Source organism: Dermacentor silvarum, chromosome 10 (assembly GCF_013339745.2).
Source record: "Dermacentor silvarum isolate Dsil-2018 chromosome 10, BIME_Dsil_1.4, whole genome shotgun sequence".
NCBI classification, from domain to species: domain Eukaryota; kingdom Metazoa; phylum Arthropoda; class Arachnida; order Ixodida; family Ixodidae; genus Dermacentor; species Dermacentor silvarum.
Window position 1 is genome coordinate 136,156,989 of NC_051163.1, and position 17,550 is coordinate 136,174,538.

The window sequence follows — 17,550 nt, forward strand, 5'->3', positions numbered from 1 at the left end:
GTGGTTTAATAAATAAACAACTAAATAAATGGGTTCTTAGTGCACATTTTCTATTTCTATTTGAAATCGCTCACTCTAAGCCCGTCTCAGCGACAGCGATTGCTGTGTTGGCATAAACCGAGTGACATCAGTAAATGAGGTGCTACTGCTGTGTCAGAAACAATTCGAGACCGACGGCGAGGCAAGAACGTCGAAGTTGAATTGTGCCCGCAGTTCCTTCACTCGCGTGATGAAAAGCAGCAGCAGACTACCGAGACGCACACCCAAGAACAAACAACACATGGCGCCTATGACGTATTTCCAGCTCCTGCATCGCTTCCAGTGCTTGCAGTACGATGTGGTTCGATATATACTCATACCTAAGAGTTGACCAAGGTGCTGTAATGACTAACTGAGCAATAAGCACAAAAATGGCAGTGCCACTGATAGGTTGAATTGCATACATCAAATCGGGAGTGTTTCGCAGGAGTCTCATCGCCGGCACTGGGAGCCTGTCGTCCATGGCGCTTCTGTTCGTGGCCACCTGCGTTGGGGAGGCGGCGCTCACCTGCTGCATGAATCACCTGTGCTCGGCGTTCAGTGAGCGCTTTCAGGCGCTCATGCAGGGGGCCGTCTTCGCTAGGGTAACACCGTTCACTTCGTGGATATGTAATAGCGTGTAGGAGAACGCGTGCTCACAATTACAAGCTCTGTTGATTGAAATTTTCTGGAAGAATGCGAGATCAGCTTCTATGATGAGAATTTAAGCTATGATGAGAAAATAAACAGCATGTAAATTCGTCCTGGAATGATATAATTAATGTCATTATTATTAATGCTATTACTATCATTACAATAAATAATTATTACTGCTATTATTATTATTATTATTATTATTATTGTTTCCTTTGTTGCTTTCTAATGCATGCGTGCGCCAGCATTCACACCTTAGGGTTGTTGCTGTACAAGTTAAAAAAATGACTCATTGATTGATTGAATAATTAATGTTGCTGGTATTATTTTAACAAAATTTACAGCGCCGTCATCGCGGAAAGCAGAATGAATTGCCCTCAAACGAAACGCACCCTTCCCTTTATACAGCAAGCAATACATAAGCGTAATAATCGTTCGTTGCTAAGACCTTAGACGAGGGCTGTGCGATGATAAACCCGCGGTGCTGAACCGCATATTGGTGGCGTGGCGGGCATGCCCTTTATTCAGCAATGGAGCGCTTTGTTTCTTTTGATAGAGTCACGTGTCTCTTCATTGCAGACCTAAAAGTCATTCCAAAGCGGAATGGCTTCTATGAATGGCCGCAAGTGTTAGTGCATGCGATCGCCATTAGTAGTGGTATAAGCAGTGTGAATGTCTGCATGTGGAGATATGCATATTTAAACCATTCTGCTTTGCCCCGATAACCAGGGGCTTACATTTTTAACAAAGCCTAAAACGGCTTGAAGAAACTAGCGGCCACGCATCTTTTACCCATTTGCATTTCTGACACAGGCGCAATGTGCACTTCGACTAAAACATCAATGACGAATTCTAGAATAGTTAATTGTTGAGCTAGTTTATTTTCCATAACTGAACAAGTAACTCAGCGCGATATAAAAGACAGGCACAAGAAAGGGAGGAACAAAGACAAGCGCTACTCACAACTGTTCAGTGCAATGGAAGGACTGTACATACATATATATCCTCTTGTCACGCATGCGCAGACCAGACAACAAGAAAGGCACGTGTACATAAAAGACGGTTGCGCAAGAAGTCAAATTCGGCATCAATAAAGAGATAGACGGCTCACTTACACACCGATCTCTGTTCTGCTTGATAAAGAAGGCAGAAGAAGGGTGTGACGCTCGATTTTATGAGACTACCATTTTGGGCAGGAGTGGCAATGCCTCTTCTCGTCTTGCACTGGAGGCCTTCTTTATCAAGCAGAACAGAGCTCGGTGTGTAAGTGAGCCGTCTATCTCTTTACTTGACGCCGAATTTGACTTCTTGCGCAACCGTCTTTAATCTACACGTGCATTTCTTGTTGTCTGGCCTGCGCATGCGTGACAAGAGGATATATATGTGTGTACAGTCCTTCCATTGCATTAAACGGTTGTGAGTAGTGCTTGTCTTTGTTCCTCCCTTTCTTGTGTCTGTCTTTTATATCGCGCTGAGTTACTTGTTCAGTTATCAATGAAGAAATATAGCATAGCGCTATCTGCGATCCGCTATATTGAGGAGGCATCAGCCCATGAACACGCCCCCCATCCGCTGCGGCTGCACGAGGCCGATTGAAACGCCGAGCCAACTGCACATGCGCCAGCTCTGCCCGGCTCTGCAGTTTCTTCCGTCTCGGCGGCAATAGGGTAGCACGTGGATGGAGTGGCAAAACATAGGGGCAGGGGAAGGGGCTTTACGTTGTTCGAGGTAGCCAAGGCGCTCTTTTCTGTATACAATAACAGCATCGCGAAACAGATGCAAATTAACCGTAAATGCAATCAGGTTACTTCCAATCAGCGCCTCTTCTGAGAAGCAGCGCCCACTACAAAACCGAAACTAATAGAGTCATTGAAAGACGCGATACGAGGGCATTTGGCTATTTTTTTTTATTTATTTCACATACCCTCAAGCGCCAAGGCATTAGAGAGGGGAGTGGGATACATGCGAATAACAACAATGATTACTACGGATTTATATAAAGCAAGCGACATGTGCAGTGCACGGAATCATTAAGAAATCAAATAACAAGAATACTATGATATGCAAATTATATAAATCTAGCGACATATGAACGGAACAAAATAAAAAAAAAATTTTTAGTACGGCGCGCCAGCGCTTGCGCAAATACAGCGCATGTGGCCACGTGCGTGGTCACAATTGAAAAAAAGCAAACAATGATCGGCGGAAAAGTGCGCTGTCTTCGATTGACACGATAGCATCAGGAAGGTGGTTCCGGTCATTCGTTGTAAGGGGAATAAATGAATATAAATACCTGTTTGTGTGACAAAAAGTGTCTCTTACTTTATGACGGTGACCAACTCGCGATGACAGATAAGTAGGTGCTAGAATGAGCTCATTGCTAAGAATATGATGATGAAATACTTTATGAAAAAGGCATAAGCGAAAAGCCTTTCTGCGCAGCGATAAAGATGGTAGACACAAGTTCCTTTTCATAAGAGTTATGCTAGAAGCACGATCGTAGTTTGAGTGAATGAAACGAGTGGAATTATTCTGAACCATTTCAAGAGAATTAACAAGAGTAGCATTGTAAGGGTCCCAAATGGCAGAAGCGTATTCCAGCTTAGATCGGACTAGTGTTTTATACAATAGTAGTTTCATTGATGAAGGGGATTTGTTAAAGTTTCGCCGCAAGTAGCCTAACATACGATTTGCGTTATTTATTATGGAGTCGATGTGACATTTCCAGGATAAGTCAGATGATATAGTTACACCTAAATAACGGTAGGATGAAACATGTTCTAGCTGGACGTGGTTAAGCATATATGCAGGCACACACACGTCGTGTCTTGTAACAGTCATCAGCTTGCACTTCTTGGGGTTTAGTTCCATGTGCCAGTTTTTACACCAAGCGGCAATGTTATTTAGATCAGTCTGTAGAATTTCCTGGTTGTTATTATTACGAATTTCACGATACAGTACACAGTCATCGGCGTATAAATGAACTGAAGATGACACACAATCGGGCAAGTCGTTAATGTATATTAGAAAAAGTAATGGACCTAAAACAGAGCCCTGCGGAACTCCTGATGCTACGTTAATTAAGGGTGAATCATGACAGTTGACAGAAACATACTGTCGGCGATTGATTAGGAAGTATTCAAGCCATGTAAGTACATTATGATCCAGGTTTAAAGAGGAAAGTTTCTGCATAAGCAGCACGTGAGTAACCTTATCAAAAGCCTTCGAGAAGTCTAGAAAGGCGCAATCGATTCGGGAATTCTTGTCTAGTATAGAGTGCAAGCGGTGAGTGAAAAGAAGTAATTGAGTTTCACAAGAAAACGAACGCCTGAAGCCGTGCTGTGATGATGTAAAGAAAGAATTTGATTCCAAAAGGTTAAAGATATGACTGTACAATACGTGCTCCATCAGTTTGCAAGGGATACTTGTTAGCGAAATAGGCCGATAATTTAATGGAGAATGTTTGCTGCCTGATTTATGAACAGGAACCACCTTCCCAATCTTCCAATCAAAAGGAAGGATACCATGATCAAGCGACTGCTGGAAGAGTTTAACCAAGAACAGAGATGAGGAATGTTTAGTTTGTTTTAGAAATTTAGAGTTGATACTGTCAGTTCCACAAGACGAAGAAATCTTTAGCGAGTCGATTAGGTGTACTATTCCAGAGTGTTCGAACATGATAGGGGACATCAAAGGATAATCATGATGTGACATATAATTAACACTTTGCTGACTGGCAGCGGGGCAGCGTACAAGTACCGTCTTGCCAGGTGGCTCCCATTGTTATCTGTTCGTTGCTGACGATAATGAGAGAACTATCGGTGAGTTGCATTTCTGGCCAGCATCAGAGACAGTCTACGTAGACAGCTAAGGAGACAGCCGAGATAGCTTCAAGGCCAAGTAATGGAACGCGTTTCGAGCCGCCTGGAACATCTGGAAGACGCTTCTGCGACCTGACGCCACGTCACGGCGTCAAAAAAAAAAGAAGTTGTGGGAAGCCTATAGTATTGCTGTATTTTGTCTTTGTGCCTGCGAACCTATGAAAAACACGATGTGACTTAGATTAAGGCCTCGAGAGGCGTGTCTACGTTTGATTGGGCACAGGCGACCTTCTCGCCGAGTTTCCACGTGTCCTGGGGTGCTATGCAGGATGCGCCGAGTTTGGCGAAACTCGGGATCTTCACGAGCTCTCGCGATGCCCCAAGATGAAAGAACTAATGGTAACAAGACAAAGTTTGTCCGTCGGCACGCCTTCAGTTCCATTGGTTTCTCTAGATTCACTCTGGGTGGCTATCATCCCTTGGGTGTAGCCATATGGGCGGTCGACAAACTGGGGCACACGTGATCATACCGTCGGTGCATGATCGTGCCTTCTTTCACTTGTTTGTCATTCCACCGAGTGCATTACAGGCACAAGCAAGTTATAAAATAAATGCATTTAGTGCAATAATATTAGTCACATTAACGTGGGTTATAAGCATTTTAAAGTTTACAAGATGTACACTGAATGTGTATTAGAACAATTAGTAGATTAATACGTTTCGCGTTATACCACGAGGGGAAGCTCGCCTTCCTTTTCTTTCCTCTGGATTGGATTGGCGCGGCTCGCTATGTGCTTGCGCTAGCATTTTGGAGCACAGATTAGTGTGCGCTTAGTTTTCGCACTGGGCTTTCAACAGATCGCTCGTTGCTCCTTCTCTTTCCTCTGGATTGAATTGGTGCGGCTCGCTACATGCTTGCGCTCCCGTTTCCGAGCACAGATTGGTGTGCGCCTGGTTTTCATACTGACCTTTGAACAAATCGCTGGTTGCTCGCGCTAGAGTGAGGCTGCGAGACGAAGTGAGCGTCGGCTAGCGCATAAGTGGTTTGCCGCGCGCTTACCGTGTAAGCACTCAGGAATGCCGGAAAGCAGTCATACAAGGGTCAGAAAACTACGCTTTATTTTCTTTTACTTTGTGATGCACCTTCATACTGGCTAGCGCTGAGCAATGGCTTCTAACAACCGCAGGAAAGAGTCTTTAAACTGGGTAGCCCGAGCGATCCGTGGTTTCAAACAAACGCAAGAGAGGGTCTTTGCAGCGCACGTGGCCGTTGACTGCCACCACATTCATCCCAGGTGGGACTCCAGCATCGGTGCAGTTACCCTGTACCCACCGCTGACGAGGTGGCGCTTCACTTTTTGAGAATAACTTTCTATTTCTTTTGCGTGTGAACGCCGTGATGTGGTCCACAAAGTTTACGCTGTGGTTGACTGCCTCCCAATGCAGGTTGAGGCATAGCCCCGTTAGCATCTACTAAATTTGGGATACAGTTGTATGCGGCCAATTCGTCACAATGAATAATGGTGCCCGGTTGACCAGTGCGTAGCGTCACCGCCTTTCGTCGGTTGATCTTGAAAAGTCGCAGCACCCTCGAATGGCATGGTCGCACACACCATGCCGAAGACCCATGGGCCACCATCTATAACACCGCCGTAATTTTGGCAGCTCGGCGGAACGTTGTCGCCCGTCGTTAGGCGGCCTCTATTGTACTTTTGCTCGCCGCGAAGAAGGCACTTGCAAATTTGCGCTACCTTCCCGGGGCCACCGAGTGGAGGTCGCGCCAGCAGCTCGCCCCTCGCGACCTCACGGGGGTAGTTCCTCCAGTCGGTGATGGCGTTTCCGATACAGGAAACAAGTCGCCGGTCATTTCCTTCAACAGCCATATATCTACGCTTTTGCTCACGCAGTACGTTAGCCAAATCATTTGCCGCCTGGAGAGGTGGTTGCTCGGACGGCCGAGGCGGTCCGTGTTGGCGAAGTAACTTCCTTCGCCTCTCTGCCCGTGCAGTGCAGCGCCACCGTGTAACTGCGAAAACTGCTTTCGGCACCTGTTGCACTGGAAGGCAGCCTGGGGTTCATTCTGAGCCTTCCTATATAACGTGACCACTTCACCTTCGCAGGTTCGTTGGTCCGGGTTAAACCCCAGGTGCTCGCAGTTGCCCCAGTACACCGATGACCCCGCCGGACCTGGTCTGGGGCTGGGGTGCGGTAGACGAACAGCGCTTTAAGCTGGAGAGAGCCTAAGCGATCGCACGAAGTTTTTCTCCGCAGCCTAGTGACGCCAGTGTGTGTGCGGAAAGCATAATTTGCCCGCCACGCTCTCTCCACAGACGAGGGCCTTCACCGAACTCGTCACACAGCCAGCGCACTGACGTGTTGGAAAGGCAGAAATGACGCTGAAATTCTACGCCGGTCATGTAGGTGAAAAGGTCCAGACGGTCATATTGACGCTTGCTGCCGCTGGATGCGATGACACCGGCTTATGCTGCCGCCACCACGTTCGCAAGTTCAACTCGAGGGGGGTTTCGCGATGTATGAGTTTGGCACGAGTTGGCCAGTCAATCAAAACCATAGGTCACGCCCTGCGCGAGGCATGCAACTCTTGTGCGCGCGCCCACCACGGATGGGCCATGGCCAACTTATTTTTCGGCAACAAACATGGTGTGGAACTGAGAGGCATCAACAATCTTGACCTCCTATATAAAACACGCAAAACGCACTGTCATTGACACGCAAACGCACTGTCAAAACGAACTGTCACTGACCACTATCAAAAAACAAAGTGTCGAATTTCGCTGGCTTATGCATATATCTTCTTATGCTCTGATGGCCCCATAACATGGTTTATTCTCCGCATTCTGGCGACGTAGCGCACAGCAAATAATTATCGGCACTCCATTGTAGCTACTTGCAAGGTGTCGAAACGCCATGGTGGACGACGATGCTGAGCAGTGCGTAGTGTTTTCCAACGACAACGTATCGCAGCTGTCGTTCGAGATGGCTGCTCTGTCATCGGTGATGTGTCGGAGCCGCAGTGTCGCAAACACGGTCAGCGTCGAGAAACGCTCACTTTTCTAGACCCAGTGCGATGGCAAACGAAAAACAGATACTTCAAGAAATAAAGTGTTTCTTATTTTATTTGTTGTATTTGAACGTAATCGATTGAGGGAAAGTGTAGGCGCAACAATGCACCGCATGTGCCCTGTTCGCATTCGAAGGAGGATAGAAAGATAATGCTCGAAAGAGGAGGCACACCCTTTACGCGCACTAGAAAGGCGTGGCAAGTGGCTCACGGCAAGTGTGCAGATAGACAGTGGTACAGTCACGGTATTGCTAAATGGTGATAATACGTTGATAACAATACGAGGCGCTGGCGCGTTTTGCTGCGCAGTCTTCTGTGTTTGAAGCAACGGAATCGCTGTGCCGCGCAGGGTGCGCTCATGTTGTCATACGCGGCTTTATCTCGACATTTGTTTATGCCTGCAGTTGTTGGGCTTTCCTTGCTATCTCCGTTCACTGACTGCCATCGAGCAAACTCGGGTAAACCTAGTGCGAACGAGATACTCGGCGCATCCTGCATAGCACCCCAGCACAGTTGTCATCTTCTCTGAACCGCTTCTTACTTCCATGCTGTCTTCGCGAAGCTGTCTACTTTGACGTCTTCGTGAGGATTTGAACAAGAGTTAAGATGGCCACTGTCAGCGTAGCCGTCTACATTGCCGTCTACGGCTAGTATTGCAACGCAGCCATATATGTACATCCGCGAGAAAAAGTATACGGACCACAGAGTCACCGAGAAAACTGAATTTCTTCGTAATTAACATGCTTAAACTGAAATTTACGAGTACCCTGGAAAGTTCGAAATGCCAAGTTTGGACTTCAGTCCTCAATTTCAAGTTGCATTCGCAGGCAGTTGAAAAAATCTGCTTTATCGCGCAATGCCAGGTCCGTATACGTTTGCTCACGGGTGCACATTTAGGCACACAATGAATGTCCAGGCGCACAGGTTCTGACGAAAATAACTGATTTATGACTAGCGGCGTTTTCATCGCAAGCGCCGTTGGCAGCTACTCCGGTGTTTAGTGATCGCCGGGCCGCAGGCGAATCAATCCTTAGGAAACTTTGTTGTACTGGTATGGCTCACGGGCAAGAAAGCAAATTTGTGCACAGATGTCGTCCCGAGAGCCCTTCTTTAGGCAACATCAGTAGGGGAAGCTTTCATAAGCAGCGCACCGTTCTCTCTACTACTAGCTCCTATTTTTACTCAGTGCTTCAGCCCATACATTTTAATCCCTCGGTAAAGTTACCATACAGTTGATTCTATAAACACTGCTGGCAGTGGAGATGATGATGAAGAAAACAATTTTTTCTTATAACAGGTAGGCGGAAAGCAAACCAGGCGGGTCGCCTCGCACAGCAGTGGCTGCTCGTCTGCGGAACCACATGCAATACTGCCCATGCTTCCGATGCCCGAGGGGCTTGCGGTCCCAACCTGGGTCCCAGGTATATCGCATTGAAATGCGCCGACTGACTGTGCACCAGCTATCAGTGGTCGTGGTTGCAGAAGCAATCAGCCAGTTGCCGAGTTTCGCCCTTCCCCTCTTTTAACTGCACGTGAAAATAGTGCGTACAATAAACACCTGCGGTTCACTGTTCTGTTTGCACTCGACCTAGTCTTTCGGTTCTTTCGACCAAACCACGACCGACCCACCAGGGTTACACACAAGAAGGAAGAGGAACTGAGGGAGAAAGACAGTGAGCCAATCATAAACCCGCTGGTTACCCTGCGCGGGGGTAAGGGGTTGTGGGAATTACAGATGATAGAAAAAAACTTTGAAAAACAAGAATCAAAGGCGGAGAAAATACCTTTGTGTTGATTTTGCTATATCACTTCGGTAGTTTAGCATTGAGCGCCGCTTCTCAGGCGAGGCCCATTTGCGACATCGCTACTTCGCGTGAGACACAAAACTGTTGCCGAGTTTCGCCGCGCTGGCACCGGTGACAGATAAAACCTCATCTACTCTGCTCCTTCATGCGGGCGTCGCCCTCTCCACGACGGCCGAACTCTCGCATGCGCAGCTGGCTCAGCTTGTCGGCCCTGTAGCAGCCCCAACAACGGAAGGTTGGCTCGCACATGTGCAAATCCCCCCCTCGTGGTAACGTGATTGCGGTAAAGCAAGCGTTGATTTCCATTGTTTTCATTTTGTGTGTGAACATTTACCTGTAGGCATAGAGTTTCTCACTATGTTACCTAGAGGGAAATCTGGCGCTGCTGCGCTGTGGTATGCTTCGGAATGCCGGTATATTGTGACTTCGCATTTGCATCGTTCTTGGAGAGCCAGAACGCCTTGAAGACACACCTGGCTATAAAAACATCTTTTGTTTATATTTGAGGACATACTATTGGATGCACAATTATACGAAACGTAAAAAGTATTAGCTGGCCGCTAAAGTTGGGTGGACAACAGACATGATTCTCGCTCGCTTTGGAACAACTAGTCGTCTGTTCTTGCTTTTCTTCGGTTGATTCTGCATTGTAGGTGAGTAAACTTCATTGAGAGATGTAATATGTGTGAATGAAAGCCTTTTATGTAGATTTTATTTTAAGAACGCTTTATTTGTGTAGCCATATCCACGTTTTAGACGAAGCCTCGTACAACACCAGCCAACATAAGCCTCGTAGACACATATCCCGTCATTCCCATGACGGCACAGCGCCCTTTAAGAAACTCGCGTAGGCGTTGGCGCCAGATTACCCTCTAGGTGTTATAGTGAGAAACTCTATGCCCGTAAGTGAATGAGAGAACAAAAAGGGCCTTGTCGCACATGTTCCCCTCCAGCTTTCTTAGCTCACCTTGCTGGAGGCGTCATGATGTGTTGTTATGCCCATACGGATGCCATCAATTAGTTACCTAGGCACCCGCTTCTCCAGATGCTGCGGCATTCAGCCACTGCCCGCAGGTTGAATCCTCCGGGCTACGTGATGTCCGTGTTCGGCGTGGACTGCACAACATTGTCTTTTGGCGTCACACTGATCCCGATGCCGGCAGCTGGTCTGCTCGCCATGCCGCTGATATTCTACATGCTTGTCCGGCGCGTAGGCATCGAAGCCGCCATGGCTTGCGCCGCCTGGCTTCTGCTAACCACGGCCGCACTCGGCTTCTTCCTCGCAAGACTTCGTGCTGTCGAGGTACGCATTCCGTAGAACATTCGTCTGCAGATTGAAAACATTCAATGCAGTTTTTCCACTGTTAAGCCAATAACGCCTAAAAAGATTCTGAAGGCGTTAACCCAGAGGAGCACCGAACAGCTTGCTACATGCATAGGCGAGTTTTCTTACAACGTGAAAAAATATATCGCTAAATTTGGCATAACTACAATAACTGTACATTATAGAGAATAGGTAGGATATTCACATTCGCCCATATTCGCACGTATAAACATAGTAAACGCTGCGCATTCACTACAACATGCTATTGCACACAGTTTGGGATTTGCACGATGAGTAAGGGTGGGGTCGAGAAAGTTGTAATCCAGGACACTCCTTAAATGCAAACTGTAAAATAACATACTCCTAGACAAGTGAAAACGAAGAACACGCCGTCGTGACAGACATTTGTGACGTTTCATATCTAAATCAAAAGTAAAAAAATTCCAATGTTCATCACTGTTGTGCTACAGCCTCTCTTCTTCAGCGATTAGCCGTTCAGTATAGTCATTTCTTTCTTACTGTTGCGCAGCGAGTGAGCCTGAAAAAGCGTGACGAGCGGCTGAAGCGAATGCTCGAGCTTCTCAACTCCATCCGCACCGTGAAGATGTACGCATGGGAGCCAAACCACGCCAAGGTCCTGGATGCACTCAGGTCGGAGGAGCTGCGCTGTGTCCTCAAGGTAGACATCATCAGCGGAGTTCTGGAGGCATTCACCGGTGCCGCCAGTTCACTGGTATGTTGACCAGAAACTGATATATTACCACACTACAAGAATACTACTGTAGTGTTATCCTAGAATTCGCTAGAAAGTGATATGTTTCTCTGTCATTTACGTAACATGCGATTTTCAGGCATCTTATAACCAGTTTCCGACAACTCGGGTTTTTATTACAGGACATGGTTTAACAGCGCTAATTTAGAAGGCAGACTGCGAGATGCACAGGACACAGGGCCGTGTCTAGTCTAAATTTCCACTGTTTTACAATGTATAAGAGACGCGGGATGACATTGAGGAGTGTGGACGCACTCGCATCACGCTCCGCAATTTCTATGTTTTTCGTGTGGTCCAGTTCTTCGAACCTACGAAACGTGCACCTCATCCGTTCCGGGAAGTCAAGCGGGAGCCAGGGAGGCCAGTATTTTGGCCCTTGGACAATTCTTCACGGAAATACCACCAAGTGATTGCTACATCCACAAGTGAGCCTGTGTAAGCCTACCGAGGAGTAGCGAGCGGCGGCAGCCGCGACGCCGGCTGCGACTCCGCCACCGCCGCGACGACGATGCAGATGGCGTCTGAAACTCCTGCGCGTTGTGCGAAAAGCGGCTCAGTGGGGAGAGCCCCGACCAGCCACGATTCCAACACCGAAGAGCGCATGGATTTTGCGGACATCGGACTGCACCAGACACCAGAACAGGGATAAGCCCAACACCGTCCACCATCAACAACGGTGAGAATACGACCGAAAAATGCATTCAAGACGCTCAAGAGGGATGGATCATGGTTGTGTCCATCAGGGAAAGAAAAATGCAACGAAGAGAACCTGCGCAGGCGCACCAGAAGAACGACTCTCCGAAAAAGGCAGACAAGCCAAAATTTCGCCCGAGACGCAACGGGAAGAAACTACCACCCTTACCAAAGGAAGACTTCAAAGTCATTGTGAGACCGCATCAAGGACTCCGACTTCGAGCAATTACAACTCCCGTGATGGCCCGTGCGATTATTGAGGCTTGCGATGAAAAGATCCAAGGTGAGCAGTTTCTGCTACGTATTAAGCCTGGATCGAACATTGTAAATGTCTCAACCCCAGGAAAGAAGTCGCAAACACATTGCGCCAGATTACATCACTCAAGATAAATGAAAAACCCCATGCTGTGAAAGCGTATATAGCTCTGGGGGACGGGGCAATTCGGGTGGTAATCCACGGACTCACCCCACATACGCCATCAGACGTCCTTAAATCGAAAATCAGAGTGCGCACGCTAAATGTGGAAGTCGCTCAGGGGGGACACTAACACGAATGCTGGGGGACACTAAGAGTGCCGTCATTGTATTTTTCGGAAACCTAGTATCAATATATGTGTACTACGAGGGAGGCGAAATGGCCTGCTATCCGTATCGGAATACTGTGCAAGTCTGCAAAACATGTCAAAGGGTGGGTCACAGAACTGATGTGTGCCCACAACCGGAACTGTGTGTGTGTGGGATTTGTGGAACGGAAGATCCAGCAGACGGACACGAATGTAACCCGAAGTGTGTCTCATGTGGTGAAGCCCACCTAACGGGGGACCGAAGCTGTAGAAAGCGTCTAAGACAGGTTCGCCGACAAGAACCATCGTCAGGACGCCAAGCACGGATGCCATCAAAGCCTTTGAACGTAGACTCAAGAGCACGGTGTAAGAAAGGTGCACCAACGGCGCACCCGCGCTGGGGCGAGAGAGCGGCCACTTCGTTTGACCGGAAGTGAGCGCCACCGCTAGGGGCAGCACGTGTTCAGGACGCCTTGGAGCAGCGGCAGAAGAGTGGATAATTTACAACCTCCGTCATCATTTAAACACCCATACATAAAGTTATGCAATTTTTCGTTATTCAGACGCCAAATCCAGAGCAGGTAGAAGGTTTCATGCCACTTACTGTCAAAATACCGTCATTTCCAACACGAGAGAGACGCGTCTTCTGCTCGAGCAGACGGCGCGCTTCGCTTGCCGCTGCTCGCCGCATCAGAGTCAATCGAAATGTCGGCAGAAATATAAAGGGACGTTCCTCCAACCAAATGGAGTTGTTTTAAGCAGGCGAATGACATATATGCATCGAAATAAAGCACCTCTGCTGCGCGTGCCCATAAAAGCGCCAGCAAAGCAAGCGAAAAAGTGGCCCCCAGAACAGGTGCTGCTCCTTGCGGTGGTAGCGTGCGTAGAGTCAACTTAAGTGGCCGCGCCGCGCCTTGCGCCGCCGTCGGATCACCTACCTTCTTACACCGAGCTCAAGAGTAAACACAGGTGGTTAGAATCGGAGGAAGAAGAGCAAGGGTATACCACGGAAGGATCCATTCCCTTCCACCAGGAAAATTTTCCGGAAGGGCACCGTCAAGAAACCGGGCAGGGAGCAGTGAAGTCCAAGCTGAAGAACGCAACACCTCAACACCCTCAGTCCAGGGAAACCATTGACCAACCACAAATGGTGGCACCAAAGGTAGGCTGGGCACCAGTTGCAGCTCCCACTACACAACATCAGACCAATAACTAATCTGTAGCGGATCAGAAACTCATAGAAGAAAATAGATCACTAAAAACCAGTCTGGCAGAATTGAAGAAAGAGAGGGCTGCCCTTAAGCAAACAATACACGACCTCACAAACAAAACAAAAGAAGCTACCAACACAGGTTATTAAACCCAAACCAACACCACAAGAGCCCATTGGCAAGCAGCTGGAAACAATCGCACATCAAGTACAGATAATGTTCGCAGAATTGCATGCTCTTAAGAGACACGTAGACGACTCGCTAAGTTCCATAAAAAGTAACCACACGAAAACGCATTAATGATAGCCCAGGAGCTCCTAGCCGTCGCCCAAAAGTGATAGAGACGACGGATAGCGATAGTACCATTCATAGCTAACACGACACATAGAAACACTGAAAACCTTGAGGTATGGCAGTAGAATTGCCATACGTTACGTCACAAACATGCTGCCTTTGCACATTATATGCAGCCAGTGCCAGTCCTATCCGACATTCTATGCCTACAAGAAAGCAAGCAAATCACACAAAAACTAAATGGATACGAGACATATTCCAATCCCGATTATCTTAGGGTCGCCACCTTTGCAAGAGAAGACCTGGTCTTTAGCGTCACGTATATGCCACAGCACGATACACAGCATCAAATACTAACAGTGTGGTCACGCAAAAGAAATAAAGCAAAGACATGTAATTCTAAAAATACACAGTGCTCCTCGAGAGCGAGCACCATGCTTCGATACCCTAATAATTTATGCAATATCAGACATGGAGCGAAAAGACAAGCTGCTAGTGGTTGGTGACTTCAATGCACCACACTCCACCTGGGGTTACAACAAAGACTCGGTGAAGGGAAAATCACTAGTCGAGACAAGAGATCGATACGGGTTAGAACTCATCACAATACCGGGGTGTTACACACGTTTAGGCAATAGTGTAGCGGTGGATACAACCTCAAATGTTGCTTTCTCGAGCCATCCAGGGGAGACCCGGCGGACAAATTTGGAGGAAAATTTGGGCAGTGACCATAACATTATCTCGATAGGTCTCAATCCCCCCAAAATCCGTCGCTCCCTAGGGAGGGCTTGCATTACAGACTGGATTGTATATCGAGATAAACAATAGCCGCTCATATTCACAGAAGATATTGAAACCTGGGTGGAACAAATACGCGAAACACACGGAAGGGCAACGAGGGAGATCGCTACAACATCGGGTATAACAGCGGTAGACAGCCGCCTCATACATTTATGGGAAGCACGCAGAAGCCTGACGAGATGATAGAAAAGACAAATATTGAATAGAAAGCCTAAAATACGCATAGCACAACTAACACAGGAGGCTAATGCTTATGCACAAACACTAGAAAACAATAAGTGGCACCAATTCCGTGAATCTCCACACGGAACCCTACACACAAAAAAAGACATGGGCCATTTTGAGAAGCACGATAGATCCTGCAAATACAAAAACAGCGACGAACCGAGCTCTTAGATCACTTGAATGCGAATTTCGAGACACTGACACACATCTCCTTGACATCCTAGAAGACATATATATAGGAGCAAATTCCACGCAAAATCATGATACTCCCACATATTCAGGAAGGAGCAATGAGGAGCTAGATGCCTCTATATTGGTGGCAGAGGTTTTCGCGGCAGCGCAAACTTTCAAGAAAAATACAGCGCGTGGACCGGACAAAATAACAAACGCCATGATTCGCAATCTTAGCCTCAATGCTTTGACAGGGCCAACAGATCTCTTTAACAAACATGTATGGACTGAAGGAGGTCAAATCCCACAGGCATGGAGGCATGCAGAGATAATTCTAATACCGAAACCAATGAAACCGAGGGACCTAAAAAAGCTCGACCCATATCCCTTACCTCATGTCTAGGTAAGCTTTTTCAAAAGGTTATACAGATGAGACTCACTAGGTACATAGAAAACAACAACCTTTTCCCGGAAACTATGTTCGGCTTTAGACAGCATATGTCGATACAGGACGTGTTTCTCCTGCTGAAAGAAGAAGTATTAAACCCAGAGAGAGGAAATGCAGACAGATTCATAGTGGCATTAGATATCACACTGTAAACGGAAATAACTCTCAGGTGGGAGTATAATGCTTGTCCTCTAGCGACCCCCCGGTTGGGAGTTTATTATGCTCCGAATGATCGGAGTATAATTTTTACTCCGAGCGGGCGGAATTTTTGCGTGGTGCCTTCGGAGTTTTTTTTTTCTGTCATTTTTATTTTTTACTTCGAGCTGGACGGAGTTTTTTCGAGGTGCACCGGGAGTATAAAAAAGACACGTCAATTTGCGAGGAGAATTTTTATGTAGAGGCTTCGGGTCAAATTCCGAAATATACACACAAGCATAAGCCAAGTTCTGCGAAACAAGTGAACGAGACCAAACAGACCAAGCAATACATAACACAAACATTTGAGAAACACCCGACGAAGAGCTGTGAAAGCCATCCAACGCACACTCGACACACAACAACAAGCAACCCTGCCAGTAATGGAGCGATAATGTGCCACGATAATGTGGGCCTCGAAACGGCCTAGCGAGCAGCTGTAGTGTTTTCAGAGTTACGACTCACAGGCTCGCACATATGAGATCGGTCTCTCTGAAAACAACATGAAACATAAATCCACACGGAACTGTTAACTTAGAATATTGAAAAAACAACGTTCATGGCATAATTTTTCAAAATTAGAATGCCATTCCGTGAGCGCTGAAGCGACTTCGCACACTGCCGGCGTCCGCGGCCAAAAAGTAGTGCGTTAGTTACAGTACGCAAGAAAAAAGTACGTGCGCGTGCTTCATGACAAAATTAGCTTCATGCGAAAGAATTGTGGCTGGATAACAATTTATTACATGTGAGAATGACCCGTAGCAGCCTACGTAACACCGAAAATTGCGTAGTCATACATTTTTTTTACCGCACTATTTGCTCCGCGTCCAAGCAATGTCTCTCGGCTGTGAAACGAAGCCATATCGCTCATCTGGCAAACGAATCCTCACGCTCGGAGCCAGCAGGTATGCTCCTAAATCAGTATGTTGGATGGAGCTGATGTTAATGCAATATCCGAAGCAACGACGTGATCAAAACAGAACTGCGCGATAACAATTCAATTCACATCGCTCAGTAAGAAGCTTTATTCACAGTACGTACTTACGTCCTACCGTATTTCTTGGGCGAGGATATCCGTACACAGATTCATAAAAGAGTTGCTTGCACCACGGTCTAACTTACTGGCAGCACAGCACCGTGACGAACTCGGAATATGGCATTCATGTGCGGCTATCACGGACGTTGTCGCTCGAACCGTGACTGCTGTTGCCATTGCTACGCGGCACTTTACACCGGACGTTGTCAGAATATACTCAAAAGGACATAAAAGTGGTATTGAACTCACTGAGGAACACAAGTCAAGGTCACGCAACACGGAAGCACAGCCAGAAACCCGAGCCGACATCACGAGTCAACCGGCAGCTTCGTGGTCACAACTAAGCCTTTTTCCGCACTTGAAATCGTTGCACTTGCATTCATCGTTGCCAGCAGAGTGATCACAGCTAACGCACATGAAGATGAGATGCAGTGAGC

General features: G+C 47.2%; 1 protein-coding gene across 1 annotated transcript in view; it reads left to right on the forward strand.

The window, feature by feature from the left end:
• Positions 1-10,348: 10,348 nt before the first annotated feature.
• The window catches only part of LOC119431864 (ATP-binding cassette sub-family C member 2), a 191,937-nt gene continuing 184,735 nt past the window's right edge, over positions 10,349-17,550 (forward strand). The window contains exons 1-2 of the mRNA XM_049658085.1: positions 10,349-10,683; positions 11,234-11,437. Of these exons, the coding sequence (XP_049514042.1) occupies positions 10,426-10,683; positions 11,234-11,437 (462 nt within the window). The 5' untranslated portion in view covers positions 10,349-10,425. The remainder of the gene's footprint in view (positions 10,684-11,233; positions 11,438-17,550) is intronic.